This window comes from Moschus berezovskii, chromosome 10, assembly GCF_049115385.1.
Source record: "Moschus berezovskii isolate FMDL1 chromosome 10, NW_MosBer_1.0, whole genome shotgun sequence".
Lineage (NCBI taxonomy): Eukaryota > Metazoa > Chordata > Mammalia > Artiodactyla > Moschidae > Moschus > Moschus berezovskii.
This window is the reverse complement of record NC_142469.1, coordinates 92,972,758-92,987,097: the sequence shown is the minus strand read 5'-3', so window position 1 is coordinate 92,987,097 and position 14,340 is coordinate 92,972,758. Positions and strand designations below refer to the sequence as shown.

The 14,340-nt window shown below is 42.7% G+C and overlaps 1 protein-coding gene across 5 annotated transcripts in view; it reads right to left on the bottom strand.

Annotated features, from left to right (window-relative positions):
- The window catches only part of SASH1 (SAM and SH3 domain containing 1), a 349,577-nt gene that overhangs the window by 42,167 nt on the left and 293,070 nt on the right, over positions 1–14,340 (bottom strand). Inside the window, exon 1 of one of the 5 annotated variants that reach the window (XM_055433602.2) lies at positions 1,001–1,819. The exons of the other annotated variants lie outside the window; for them this stretch is intronic. Within the exon in view, the coding sequence (XP_055289577.2) occupies positions 1,001–1,012 (12 nt within the window). The 5' untranslated portion in view covers positions 1,013–1,819. Of the gene's footprint in view, positions 1–1,000; positions 1,820–14,340 lie in introns of those variants that run through there. 5 annotated transcript variants of the gene reach the window in all.

The following is a 14,340-nucleotide window of genomic DNA, read 5'->3' as shown; positions in this document are numbered from 1 at the left end:
TTTTGGAATATGTGCGTCCTTGACACATCTGCAATGTTCTAATGGGAAAGACACGGAGCCAGCGCAAAGCACTTTTTATAACACAGCTACGTTAAGGATAATCAGAAAAAACAGGAACACAATTAATAGCATCTGTAGATACAAAAATGAGTGTGCTGGAGCAAACTGAAAGCATGGCCTTACTGATCAAACTGAAGACTGTCAATGAAGGTCGTAAGAGATCCTTCACTTGCCCCTGACCTTGTAACAAACAGTTCTTGCAAACAGTGATGCGCTAGAACAAATGCTTTCCAAAAGCTGCGTGGCAGAGTGCTGCAGGCAAAGCAGTAACATCTTATAATAAAGACTAATCTGAACTTGCAAGGAGCAACAAGAACCCTTTGGGGGACCGCTGGAAACCTTGCTGAGCACAGGATTACAACTGCGCCTTCTGCAGAAACACACTCACTCAACTTGCTTCCCCAGCTCCAAACATGTCCCAACTAAGTCAACGTATCTCCCCTGGAGCCACGCAGGGAACACTACATTTATGCATTTCTGGAAAGTATTCTGAAATTGTCAAGGTATTCGCCTGTGAAATTCACACGATGTCAATGGTACTAAACGTTCATGTTAGGAGAAGGAAACCGATCTTCTTTAGGAGAAAAGCCGTGTGCAACGCTGCCCGAAGCCAAGTCTTCCGCATGAAAAGCCTCTGCGAGTGGCAACTAAGCTCCCAAACCATGTACACCCAACCCCTCCTATGCCGCTTTATTCTCAATAATAATCACTCCTCTCCCCCCAAAACCTATGCCTTAGTCTTGAATGAGCAAGCTAGGAAAGAATGCTCTGCGTTACAAGGAAGGGAAGAAAGGAAGGGACTAGAAGGAAAAATCAAGAGGAACTTGAACAGGAAAGGGGGAAGCATCATAGTCAGGAATGATGAAAAAAGCTTTTACTTGAAGTGACAGAAGCACAGTCCCCTCACCCCCCCGGCATGAAACGAGTCCAGCGAACTTACCGGCTTCGGCATTGAGCAGGCCTCGGGGGTGACGCTGAGCGTGTCCGGGACCCCCACCCCCTCCCCACTCTGAGCGCGTCTTCACTCCCGCTCGACCCCTCTGTAATCGCAAAGGGATGGTGAGGCTCTCCCGGACCATGCTCCCTGGGAGTTACATGATCGGGCAGGCTCCGCCGGGACAGCTTAGGATCCGAAGAAGAAAGTGAAGACACTGGTTTCAATTAGCCGCTTGCTGCCTGCTGACTGATCTGCCAGTTCCTCGCTCACTGCATAACTTGTAAGAAAGGCATAAGTCATCAGCTCTAAGCAAATCTCCTATTCACCACAAGGAAAAAAGGGAGTGTTGTACGTGGCAAACAATCCCTGTTTTCACTGACGAAGGCTCCCTGACCTCCCGCTGGCCTCCAGTTCCTTAATTACTGTCTATGGAATTCCAGAGAAAGAAAAAAAAGAACGCGAGAATCTGAGCAAGTCCGGGACAAGGACTCACCCTCACAAGTGACTGAACTGAAAAAAGATCTCTTTTGCAGATAAGTCTCAACACCCCCTGAAGGGAGTCGTCGCGATTGAAAATAGACACCTTCAGGGGGCTATTTTTGAAACTCCTGAATTAAAACGTATGATTGTGGTTTTCTCCTAAAGTTGTCACTTTCTGTCTCTCTCCCTGCTTTTTACTCTTTCCGTTTTAGCCACTAGAGTAAATGTAGGACGTTTCTCCTTCACTGATGCTTCTAAAACTGTCTTACCAAACTGTTTCAATGATCAGTTGTTTCGGAGCAGCTGAGTTCTCTTGGATTCTAAAATGTGAGCATGGGGACTCTGTCACAAGATGGTCATTTAATTTTCTCAGGGCTGTCTAGGGAGCGACATCACATGCTGCTACTTAAACAGAACATCATTTCCAAAGGCAGGACTGAAAACCCATACGAAGAATCCAAGACATGGGTTGCAGGCCATGTCTGTATTTTCAGGGCTAAACTCACTCAGTTGGGGAAGTCATGTATTCCCACTGCAGTCTAAACTGCTCACTCCTAGGTGCCTCTCCCACCATGCAGACCTTTATTTACACTATGCAAGCCCCCCCCCCACTCTTTTTGGGTCATCACATAGCAGAGACCCCAGGGGGTACCATTGACCACCAGAGCTCCTTTTCCTGGGCACCTTCTTGGTCTCCTTCCTTGGGTGCTTTGGGCTTCTCTCACTCTGCATGAGGATTTCCCAGGTGGCGCTAGTAGTAAAGAACCCGTCTGCCAATGCAGGATACATAAGAGACTCGGGTTCGATCCCTGGGTGAGGAAGATCCCCTGGAGGAGGGTATGACAATGCACTCCAGTATGCTTGCCTGGAGAATCCCATGGACAGAAAAGCCTGGCAGGCTACAGTCCATAGGGTCACAAAGAATTGGACATGATTGAAGCAACTTAGCACACACACGTGTACTCTTTACAAAACTCCCTTTCCTCCAATTTTTCTGTCCCCTAAAGTGTCTTCTCTCATCATTTATGGAACTTTCTTCCCTAGGCTGCCTCATCCCCATTTCACAAATCCGTTTCCCTGACGCCCTCTCTGGTTTCACATACGCCCCCTTCCCACCACCATCTGAGAAGCCCCAGATGTACCACAAATGGTGACAGGTGCTTTCCCAATGTCAGACTTCAAACACCTGGATTTATCAAACACTCGCAATTCCCAGGCTCTGGGCTAAGGATCTGCACGCATGACCTGGTCTCCCAGATGGTAAATGGCAGAGGACAATTGGGATGCTTCATGGCTTCGCTCCTGCACCACCCTAACTCTACCCGGGCTTTCTTCACCCAAGACTGCAACCACACTGCATGCGTCATCGTGCTTAGAATTCCTTAAGGCTGTTGGTAGACGTCTCACTTGAATTTCTTTGTTACTTCATGAAAACTAAGAAAAGGTGAACGCCCCAAAGATGGTGGGGAAATACTCCTTGACTTTGGAGCTAGCACAGCCTGGGATTAATTTCCAAGTCCTCCAGCAAATCCCTCTACTTCTGTGGGGTTTGGTGTGTCTCCACGTACATTTGGTCTAATAACATTTGTCTTAATGTGTTGTTGTTTTTACAAATGGTGTACGTAACTGCATACAGTTGACCACTGGAGCTCGGTAATAGCTGCTTATTACATCTGCATTCTCTTTATTGCTGATCGGAATTCAAACAAGACCTATTTTAATTCTCACAAACTGCCGTTTTAGGTGCCCGTGTAGATAGCAAAGGCAAGGAAAACACATGAAAGCAAGTGATGATGGCCAACGTTTGAGGCTGAGTCTGAGAAGGCTGTTGAGATGCACAGATGATCCTGAGTGAGGTTCCCATTAAGCCACTTGCAAACTATCATTTATTAAAAAAAAAAAAAAGGCAGTGGCAAGCCTCCTAGGGTTCTTGAGAAGATGAAGGGAGGCCTTGACTGGGAGAGGAGCCCGTTAGGTTGCAAAGCCTCTACAGTGTAAGACCGCGGGAGTCAGGCATTTGATGAGCCAGGTTCTGGGAGGCGAGTGAAAGATAGGACCGATCTCCTATTTGTCCTCCCAGTGGCCTCCCACTCCTTACTCACCCTTTTTAATGGTGGCAGGAGGAGTCAGATTTTATGGAGACAGTTCATGTGGAAAGCCATGTATGCAGGGTGCCCATGGTGGGCCTTTGGCAGATAATCCATGCACAATTTGAAGAAACTGAGACTCGCCTGCCCTGTAGCTCCCAGCCCTTGCTCTGTACTAGAGGAAATCTCAGGATATTTGAAAAACTAGGCTGAGCCAGCCACCCTTGGGAAGTTTCTTGGTGGAGACAAGAAGGAAACAGGGTGGATCCACTTCACAAAGGAGGAGCATCGCTGGTCTTGTTCACTGGGCAGTGGACTTGAACTTACCAGCACACCAGAGGTGTGCAAATTTGCAGAGGACAGATTTGAGCATCCGACTCCCACTCTAAGGGAACACTCTTTAGGTCCTCAGAGCAAAGTTCAAAGGCCATATTGTGAATGTAGGACCACATGGTCAGAGCGCTCATCTCCAGCTTCTGTGTATGCTGCGCTCAGCTATGTGGATACTATGTGGGAACAGCCACTCACAGCGCCGGGTTCTCATCCTCCGACGTCCTCACAGCACCTCAGACACCCCATGCGCCCGCACACCTCTGCACTTGCGGGTTCCTTTCCGGGATCATCTCTGCCTGCCCCATCTACTTCCCTAGCTCCTACTCATCCGTCAAGGTTCAGTTCCTGTGTCACCTCTTCCGGAAAGCCTTCCTGGCCTTGTTCTTCATCTTCCTTATGCCAGGTGGTTGCACAGCAGCCCAACAGAGCATCTGGGGACTGAGCTCAGTATGTTATCGCACTGTCTAGCCCTTCACTAAACTTCAAGAAGTCAAAGAGCACTGTCATTTCCATTTCTCTGTCTGTATTTCAGCAACATTTATTGTTTATCCCTATTAACACATAATCTATTTTTCATTAGAAATTTTGGAAAATATAGATACAGAAAAAAAGAAAATGCTTATATGTTCCTAATCAGAAACATCAGTAACATTTTGGCTTATTTCTTCGTGTGCATGCACACATGCACACACACACACACAATACACCTCTGTTACTTTTTCTAAAATAAACAAACAAAAAGAATGACCTTGTGATCTTTAGCCGCTCCAGCCCCCACAGTCACAGACACTATCAAGGTCCCCAGAGCCTCCCTCACATGGACACAGGTGTAAACAGAAGCAAAGTGCCCACTTATCATTGTGATCCTCTTTGAGAGGCATTGTTGCTCTCAAGGTTTCCTTTGGAGAAACCCTGGAGTTCTCAATGTACACTGCTCAAACTGTTTTATAACCTGTTTTTAAAAATTAATATGTTTTGAACATCTGCCGACATCAACACATATTTAGCAAATAAAATATAACAATGCATTAATGATTCAATGGTATTCAGTCATAGATACCAACTATAATTTACTTAAATAATGCCCTCAATCATTGGAACATTTGCATGTTTCTAATTTTTCAGCATTATAAAAAATACTCTGATGAACACTGTCATAAAATTTCTAATGTGTCTAGTAAATCGTTTTTTAGAATAAGTGATTAGATTGTTGAATTGATGGGTAAAGAATGGGCATATCACTAAGTCTTTTGATACATATTTATTTGCTCATAAGAAACATTTTATTATTTTAAATTCTCACACGGAGCATAAAAAGAATACCTATTTCTGCACACAATTGCCAACACTGAACATCATGATATTCTTTTCCATTTACAATAAATAGATATTTCCTAATTGAAATCAGTGGATGGATGTACTGATTCAAAGCATTAGGAAGGGAAAAGAATCAAAAGTACATGAGTAAGCTGGCTTGACCTGGACTTACAAAGGTTATAATCTAGAAGTCTGGGGGTAGGAAGGTCCCAAGAGAAATTCAGACATACGATTACTATAAGTCAACTGTGATAAATGGGCACGAGAAACCAAGAGATACAGAGGTTCAGAAAAAGGTGAACTCACTTCTGGTTGGGGCTTCAGTGAGGGGACAGGCACTCGCCATGGCTTTGGGGACATTTCCAAGTTCCTGTATAAGCCTAAATGTCCGCTGTTTACATGGCTCCCACTGACCTCACATGCCTGCCTATCTGGACAGTCAAAGAAGAGCTCAGCTGATGTTGCTCCCTTTATAAACAGCATGTGACACCGATCAACAACAGCTCCACGGCTCTCCTCTCCTCCAAGCTTGATTTCATAATCCCTCCAACATGCCTGATCTCCCTCCACTGGTCCAAGGAGTGATGCATTTGAGGTCACTCCCTAACTTAGGGGCAGAATACTGGCTCTGGCTGAGACTTTCATATCAGCATTACCAGTCATCATCGTCCGGCCATGGCGGGGGCCTTCCGGTCACAGCCATCCAGTTAATGTGCTATTCTTTATGTTTACAGAAAAATTTGTTTCACTCTTTGAAGAAGTTAGAATTACTTTCAAAAGTGTTTATGAGTTGTCAGAGTAACTATATAAAATATGAAACACACTGTGGGTTTGTTTTTTTTTCCCCCTTATTTCACAAAGGAGTCAGGGGAGGACTCATCTGTTTAGCAAGAAATATTTTGTTCATTAGCTGGTGACATCATTGTCCTCTGAAATGAAGAGATTTTAGTCAGCATATGGAAAAAAAGATGAAATTCCATTCTTCTCCCAGAGGTGCAGTGTAACACTGAAATAATCTCTCTGGCAGTTTCAAAATTAACTAGTTGTCGCCAGATTTGAAGGCGGAGGAGAAGGAGGCAGAGGAGGAGAAGATACTCGTATTTGTAAAAAGTATGTGAGAATTTGAGGTAATGTTACCATCCCCTAGAGGCAAAGGCTTGTCAGCACTTAATTCATTGAAAGAAACTATTGAAAAATGAACTATAAAGCCAAAGGAACAACAAAGGGATACTACGATCCCCAATAAACTCTCTTCTTTTGCTTAAAACTCACAAGCTCTAAATTGCTTTTAGTTAACCCCAAATAATGTTGCTACTTTCACTGTAAGGAAGGAAGAAAATACAAGACCTCAGGAATCTTACAGCCAAGTCTAGGGAGATTTCAGTAACAAGTAAGCTCACCCATCATGATTCTGCAAGTTTCCATGGAGCAGAGAAAATGCCTTTCCTTCTCTTGAAAGGAGTTGGGGGAAGAGAGATGTTAAGTGAAGGAAAAGGAACCGACTTCCCCTTCATTCTGTAAATCTTTGGAAGATTTGACTGCTTGAGATCACCCTGCCCACAGGTCAGAGGCCCCTGCTGGTTGTACAAAACAGGGAAGTTGAGATGAAAAAATTATGGGAAAGTAGGCAACAGTTCTATAGGTCTCTCTGTAAAGAGTGGGGGAGTGTTACCCAAAACACATCCATGGTGTCAGGCACACCAAAGACTAAAGCCAAACACCAAACCCACTCATTCCCAAGTGTCTTCAATTCTCACACAGCCCGTGCCATGGAAAAAGGATGATTCAGAGCAAGACTGCCAACTAGGGCAATTACATAGGCGTTTGAGGCTCTAGTTTCTAGAGCTGATGGAAGTTTTCATCCCAGAAGCGGTAAGTCTCCCAAGGGATTGGGTGGTGTTTGCAAAGTCACATTGCTTTTATGGCATCTTAGACGAACTGATTCATGGATCAGGCATGATGACTTCTTGAACAGGGCTGCTAAACAGCCTTGACTAGGCACATGGCAATGTAAAAACACGGAGAACGGATGGAGCGTGCATGACAACGGAGGGAAGGTGCGGACACCAAGTTCTTTCCTCTGACCCAAGCTTAGGCCACCAATCAGCATGGGCATCTGTCGAAGATGGAGGCAGGTGGGCCAATGGTGCCTCCCAGAGTCATGATCTATGACCTTAACATACTTCTCCTTGTGTTTGTTGAATAAACAATAAGCAAATTTACTTCCAAACAGAAGAAATCTTGGCTGAATCCTTAGAAAATGAATCAGTTAGAGCTAGAAAGGTTGTTTGTGGTCATCTAACTGGCAAAAACAATCAGGTCATGATGACTGCTGAAAGCTAAATCACAGAATATCCTTCCCACAAAGAGTAAAAAATGAGCAACAGTGCCCTAAAAAACACAGTTACTAAAAACTGGCAAAAATACTACACCAAGAGCATCCAAAGATATATAACCTAATATATTAAACATTTCTGAAGACACAGAAAAGGAAGTAAAGTGTGTGGCCTTCTCTATCTTCTGCTCTAGGAGCAGCAGAAACTGCTTCAGGAGAGGAGTGAGTGAAAACATGGAAAGTCAAGTGCAAAGCTGGTCTTGATTGGAATGAAGCCTCTAGAAATTCACCAGGGATGGGAGGAATGAATTAAAAGCAGCCTGGCTCTGGCAGACCCATTCCCCCAACCTTAAGCAAGCAACGTGAACAGTGATGCAGAACATTTAGCAAACTCTTAGCAGGGGTAAGTCTGAGCCCAGGTATCCCAGGGAAGACCACATTCTACCTCAGTTTGGTTTTCCCCCTCCTTGGGCTCTTACTTTAGGCTATAGCAACAACAGGGGCTTCCCAGGTGGCACTAGTGGTAAAGAACCCACCTGCCAATGAGAAGATACAGGAGATAAGGGTTCGATCCCTGGAGAAGGAAGTGACAATCCACTCCAGTATTCCTGCCTGGAGAATCCCACGGACAGAGAAGCCTGGCGGGCTACGGTCCATAGTGTCGCAAAGAGTTGAACGTGACCAAGTGACTTAGCACGCACACACATGGCAACAACAAGCATGAATGGATCACAACATAAATAAAGGAAAACACTGCATCATCTGACAGTGCGGCAAATGCGTCAGAAAGTGACCCTCACTGTATCAGAACAGACAGAAAATGTGACCTGAACCACCCAAGTGTGATCAAAATGAAAGGAAGTGCATGGAGCTACCCACACTGTAACGAGGAGGGGAGGCACGACAAACACAGTGACTTTATCTTTGATCCCCATCTCTCTGTCAGAAGAAACAAAACTCAAGAAACAGGAAGAAACCCTCAACAGTTGCTTCTCTTTATAAATAGTTTAAGAAGAATATGAATTCAATTAAATGAGGCCTCAAAGACAAGATGAAAAACATAATGATAGGAATTTTAAAACTGAAGTCATACATGGAGGCAACCTAAATGCCCATTGACAGAGGAACAGATAAAGATGTAGCATATATGTATGTACGTACGCACGTGTGCACACACACACACACAGAGAGGAATACTACGCAGTCATAAAAAAGAATGAAATAATGCCATTTGCAGCAACACAGATGAGTGTAGAGATTATCATACTGAGTGAAGCAAATCAGAAAAAAATATCATATGGTATCACTTATATGTAGAATCTAAAAAAAATACAAATGAACTTATTTATAAAACAGAAATAGACTCATAAACATAGAAAACAAACTTCTTGTTACCAAAGGAGAATGAGATGAGGAAATAAATTAAGAATTTGAGATTGACATATACACACTAGTATGTATAAAACAGATAAACTGCAAGGACCTACTATATAGCACAGGTAACTCTATTGTAATCTATATCGCAAGATCTTGTAATAACTTATAATGGAAAAGAATCTGAAGAGGAATACGTGAGTGTGTGTGTGAAATGCAATCACTTTGCTGGACACCTAAAACTACCATAGTGTTGTAAATTAACTATACTTCAATTTTTAAAAATTGTAGTCATAAGGAAATGCGGACCAAACAACCTATCATAGAACCAATTTGTAAATATTAATAAGAATGAGCAAAGAAAAGAATAGAATCAATACCATGGAAGTAAAAATAACGATAGGAAAATCTATAGTATTTTAAAGGTGTCTCATGGTAAAGAATCCGCCTGCGAATGCAGAAGATGAGGGTTTGATCCCTGGGTTGGGAAGATCCCCTGGGGAAGGAAATAGCAACCATTTCCAGCATTCTTGCCTGGGAAATCCCATGGAAAGACAAGCCTATCAGGCTACAACCTGCAAGGTTGCAAAAGAGTTGGATAGGACTTAGCAACTAAACAATCAAATCAAATTATTTAAATCCATTTTCTGGTATGATCCAAGTGTGAAGATTTACCCACCTATTTACCTAAGCCCGGGGCTTCCCTAGTAGCTCAGCTAGTAAAGAATTCTCCTGCAATGCAGGAGACCCTGGTTCAATCCCTGGCTTGGGAAGATCCCTTGGAGAAAGGAAGAGATACCCACTCCAGTAATTCTGGCCTGGAGAATTCCACGGACAGAGGAGCTTGGTAGGCTACAGTCCATGGGGTTGCAAAGAGTCGGACATGACTGAGTGACTCACTCATTCACCTAAGCCCACTGCCTTGCTGCTCCCTCTACCTGACACAGCTCTCTTCCTTCTCCTGGTCAACTACTGCTCAGTGTCTTTTCTGGGTTTTCTACACTCCCCTCACTGCGGCTTAATGGACTTTCTGTGTGCACGTCACACGCTCACTAGAAATACTCCAACTAAGCCCTCAATCGGGCTGTCCACTTTTCTGTCTCTTCTTCTCAAATATAAACCCCTGTGGATAGGGACTGGCCTGTCAGAGGTATTCAATAATGTTTGCACAATGAATGAGTGAAAGAATGTTCAAGATGGCATTCTTTCATCTACATTCTTTCATCTGGGTCAAAAGCACAGGGCAAGAAGTGTCCTTGTAGGATCTAATTATGCAGTGCTATTAGAATTATACTAGTAATAGCACAGTCAACAAGGTATGGCAGAACATGTAGTACAAACAGAAACAGGGACAGAGATGAGAATAAAGGGCTATTTCTATAGAAATCACTTTGTGATTGGGATTTGAATTACAATTTGGTTGTGTTAAAATACTGCTTTCCAAATGAATCCCTTTGGTGACTGAGTACAGTTCTAAGAGCTTTAATATAATGGGCAACTGTTAAACTTATAGTTCAAATGAACTCTGAACAAGTGATGGGCAGCCTGTGACTTTAGTAAGTTGGCTTATGCTGGAAGTGACCCTCAGTCTGAATCTGACTCATGAACCATGATAGCAGTTGGGTCTCTCACCAACCCACCCATTATCATAAGATTTGGCATCAAAGCAGAAGATTTAATGAGGAATTAACATGGAATGAAACAATATCATTAAGCAAGTAATCAAAATCCTCTTACCCCAATCTCCTTGAGGTTCATCCCAAAAGCAAAATAAGAAATTGGCATTGCAAATCTAAATGCCAATCTTTACCCCATATTATATCACAGGTATCTATATTAAGATATAATCGGCTAGCAAGGAAAATGTTGTATGTCTTGTCTGGTATTTATGCATTAGGTTGGACAGATGAAACTGCCATTTTTACAGGTCAAAAGCTATTATTTCCAGTTCACATGGCTCGACCTAATAAAAGAAGTAACAAGGAATTCCCTGGCAGTCCAGTGGTTACGACTCTGCTCTCAATGCCAAGGGCCTAGGTTCATTCCCTGGTCAGGGAACTAAGATCTCATAAGCTGCACAGTGCAGCCAACATTTTTTTAAATTGAAAAAAAAAGTAAATAAAGATGAAGCTGAGGATGAGAGGAAAATCTTAAAAAAGAAAAGAAAAAACAGACCAGAATGTGCCTCCAAACTCTTAAATTTTTAAAACGCTAACAATAGGTTACATAATCCTCAGATTACGTTGTATCTGGATATTTTGTCATTATTTGTTTTTGTTTGTGTGGTCTCTGATGTGTTGAGGAGGGTCTGCAGGCAGCACCCTCAGCTCCCTGTGACTGTACAAACCAGTGAAGATAGAGATGCTCCTGGTTAGTTTGCCAGGTTGTTGTTATTTAGTCACTCAGTCCTGTATGACTCTTCTGTACCCCAAGGACTGCAGCCCACCCGGCTCCTCTGTCCGTGGGATCTCCCATGCAAGAATACTAGAAGGGGTTGCCATGTCCTTCTCCAAGGGATCTTCCCAACCCAGGATCAAACCCACATCTCATGCATTAGTAGCCAGATTCTTTATCATTGAGCCACCAGGGAAGCCCTAGTTTGCCAGGTGCAAAGAGCCAAATTCCCAGTGATTTCTGGGTCTGCAGTGAGAGCTAACAGGTTGATGAGCACACAACCACATGCTCAATCAGCCCATCTCACTGTCACTATACAGTTGTAGATAATTTCAAAACAATTAAGTATCATTTTTCCCAGACACTAATCCTAAGATCATGTGTGTTACTGAAATCATACCAGACCCGCTACTCAGCCCATGTACACTTATGCCTTCTGAAACAGAAAATAAACTGATTGTATGTTGGGTAAAGGCATAACCAAGTAAACACACATTATTTACATTACGCTTGTTCTGAAAACTCTAGCCATCTGCCATAACATGCAAAAGCATAAGCGCTGCTACCATGTTAATGGCACGAACAAAAATAAACTTTTACAGGAACTCAAGCATTTCAAGAACACCAGCGAATTGAAAGGCAGAAGATCGTCACACAAAGTAATAGAGGCTGGCGTTCACTGGGTGTTTATTTGGTGCCATTTAATACTTGAGACATCCGTGTCGGGTAGATACACTTGGCTCGGGTTTGGAGGCACAAAGAGATGAAAAAACTTGCAGAGCTAACAGGTGGCAAAGCTGGGATCTGAACCCAAAGTCTGACTCATGTCTGTGAGTTTAACCAGCCCCCTCGCCTGCCCACGCTGGGCAAATGCCTGGCCTTCCCCAGGCCAGAGCCTCCTTCCTGCCTAACTCTGTTTAAAGATGATGATCTTAAGGGCTTGCAGCAAACACATACCTCAAACTTTGGCCCTTCTCCCAGGGAGAAGGCTGGGGATAGAGGCTAGTGTGGAATAAATGACAAGAAGTCGTCTAAGCCGTGGTTCTTGGTCAGCTTACGTCCAATAAGAACAAAGTTCATGTTTCTCACAGACTTTGTTACATGTTATTTCAACAGACTGACTTTATCTCTGGTCTCACCATAAACTACAGGTCTAAAGAATCACTACTTCTACTCCTCTAAAGAGAATTTTAATATGTCTCTATTGTACTATCATTTCAGTTGCAAAATCACTTCTGTTAAAATTGAGGAATATTTCTTCTTCCCACCCAGCCAAATAAAAAGGAAATTTATAGAAGGTATCCATAAAAGTCTGAATAGTTATCTCAAGATTTCAAGTATGCATTAAAAGACCAGAATCAATAAAAGCTATTTAGAAAGATCGAGAAAAGTGTTAATTTTTTTTGGCGGGGGGGGGCCACAGTGTAACACAGCATGGTATAAACATGCTGTCCCAAGGCTACAGGGTACAAAAGCCCTCTGGCAAATTAAGGCCAGGTCAAACTTTTCTTCATTCTCCTGGTCAAACCAGAAGTCAAACAAGTTGAGTAAAGCTCTTCTGTTCAAGAAATAAAGATCCAAAGTGGACATCTAACCATCCTGTATTTAAGCCTAGCAAGTGTAAGCATTAAAGTTACAACAAGCAGAACCATTTTCTAGCCACAAATCAAAACTTAACTGCCAATTAGAATCCTTTTAAACTAAACTCCATAGATTAAGTTACGAAAAAACAAATCCTCTAGGAAAAGAGACTAAAAGAAAAAAATATTAACACCATTAAAAGCAAACAATAACAACTAACATTTAGAAATGTAAGTTGTTTTTATGCTTGGAATCTATTATCTCAAGGGAGGTAGGCAGGCTTAGTCAGTAAGTCGTGTCCGACTCTTGTGACCCCACAGACTGTAGCCCGCCAGGCTCCTCTGTCCATGGGATTTCCCAGGCAAAAATACTGGAGCGGGTTGCTATTTCCTTCTCCAGGGGATCTTCCAAACCCAGGGATTGAACCAGCATCTCCTGCATTGCAGACAGATTCTTTACTGACGGAACCACCATAAATTAAGAGCAAAATGACAGTAGAAAGAAGGTTAAACATTTTCACAAAGATACGCTTACTGGACCTATAATGTCAACTCTAAAACTAGGTCACTTTGAATCTTCACAGTTTATGCATTCAATAAATATTTACTCAAAGTTAGCAAAAATATGAAAATCGTATTCTTTAAAAACACTGGTACTATCTATCTATAGGTGGGAGACAATCCTGTAAACACATCATGTATTTTCATTAAAAAAAGGTTTTCTTTAGGAAACAGATTTCCCCAAACAACAAATCTATTAACACTAGTTTCTATTTTCTTTTGATACCTTTGTAATATAAAAACAAAACTAAAAGTTCTGATAAATTTTAACTTGTGGACTTTGTCTAGAAGTTCACCCTAGTAAAAGAAACACATTCAAAATAAGAATCATTTTCATTTTATCAGTTATACTTAAGAATTTTGTTATTTAGACCTCTTTTAAAAAAATCTGGTTCCACCCAGAGTCTTAGACTCTAAAGAGAGTACCTTGGATTTATAGAAGCCTCTTGGACAAGCAGAAGCATCATTCTGCCCATGGAGAGACACCCCAAGAGCATGACCTCTGTTCTCTGACTGCATTCTGTATTAAGTGATTAAATCGCATTCTGTATTAAGCGGCCCTTTTCTTCGGTCATAATAGAAATTAAGGCATTTGCCCCTTAAAACCACTAAAAAATTTAACTGTGTGGAATGTGCTCCTGGCTTTCAACACATTATCTTTTAGAAAGTTCTAGACTAGACTAACGGAGAAGGCAATGGCAACCCACTCCAGTAGTCTTGCCTGGGAAATCCCATGGACGGAGGAGCCTGGTAGGCACAGTCCATGGGGTAACGAAGAGTCGGACACGACTGAGCAACTTCACTTTCACTTTTCACTTTCATGCACTGGAGAAGGAAATGGCAACCCACTCCAGTGTTCTTGCCTGGAGAATCCCAGGGACA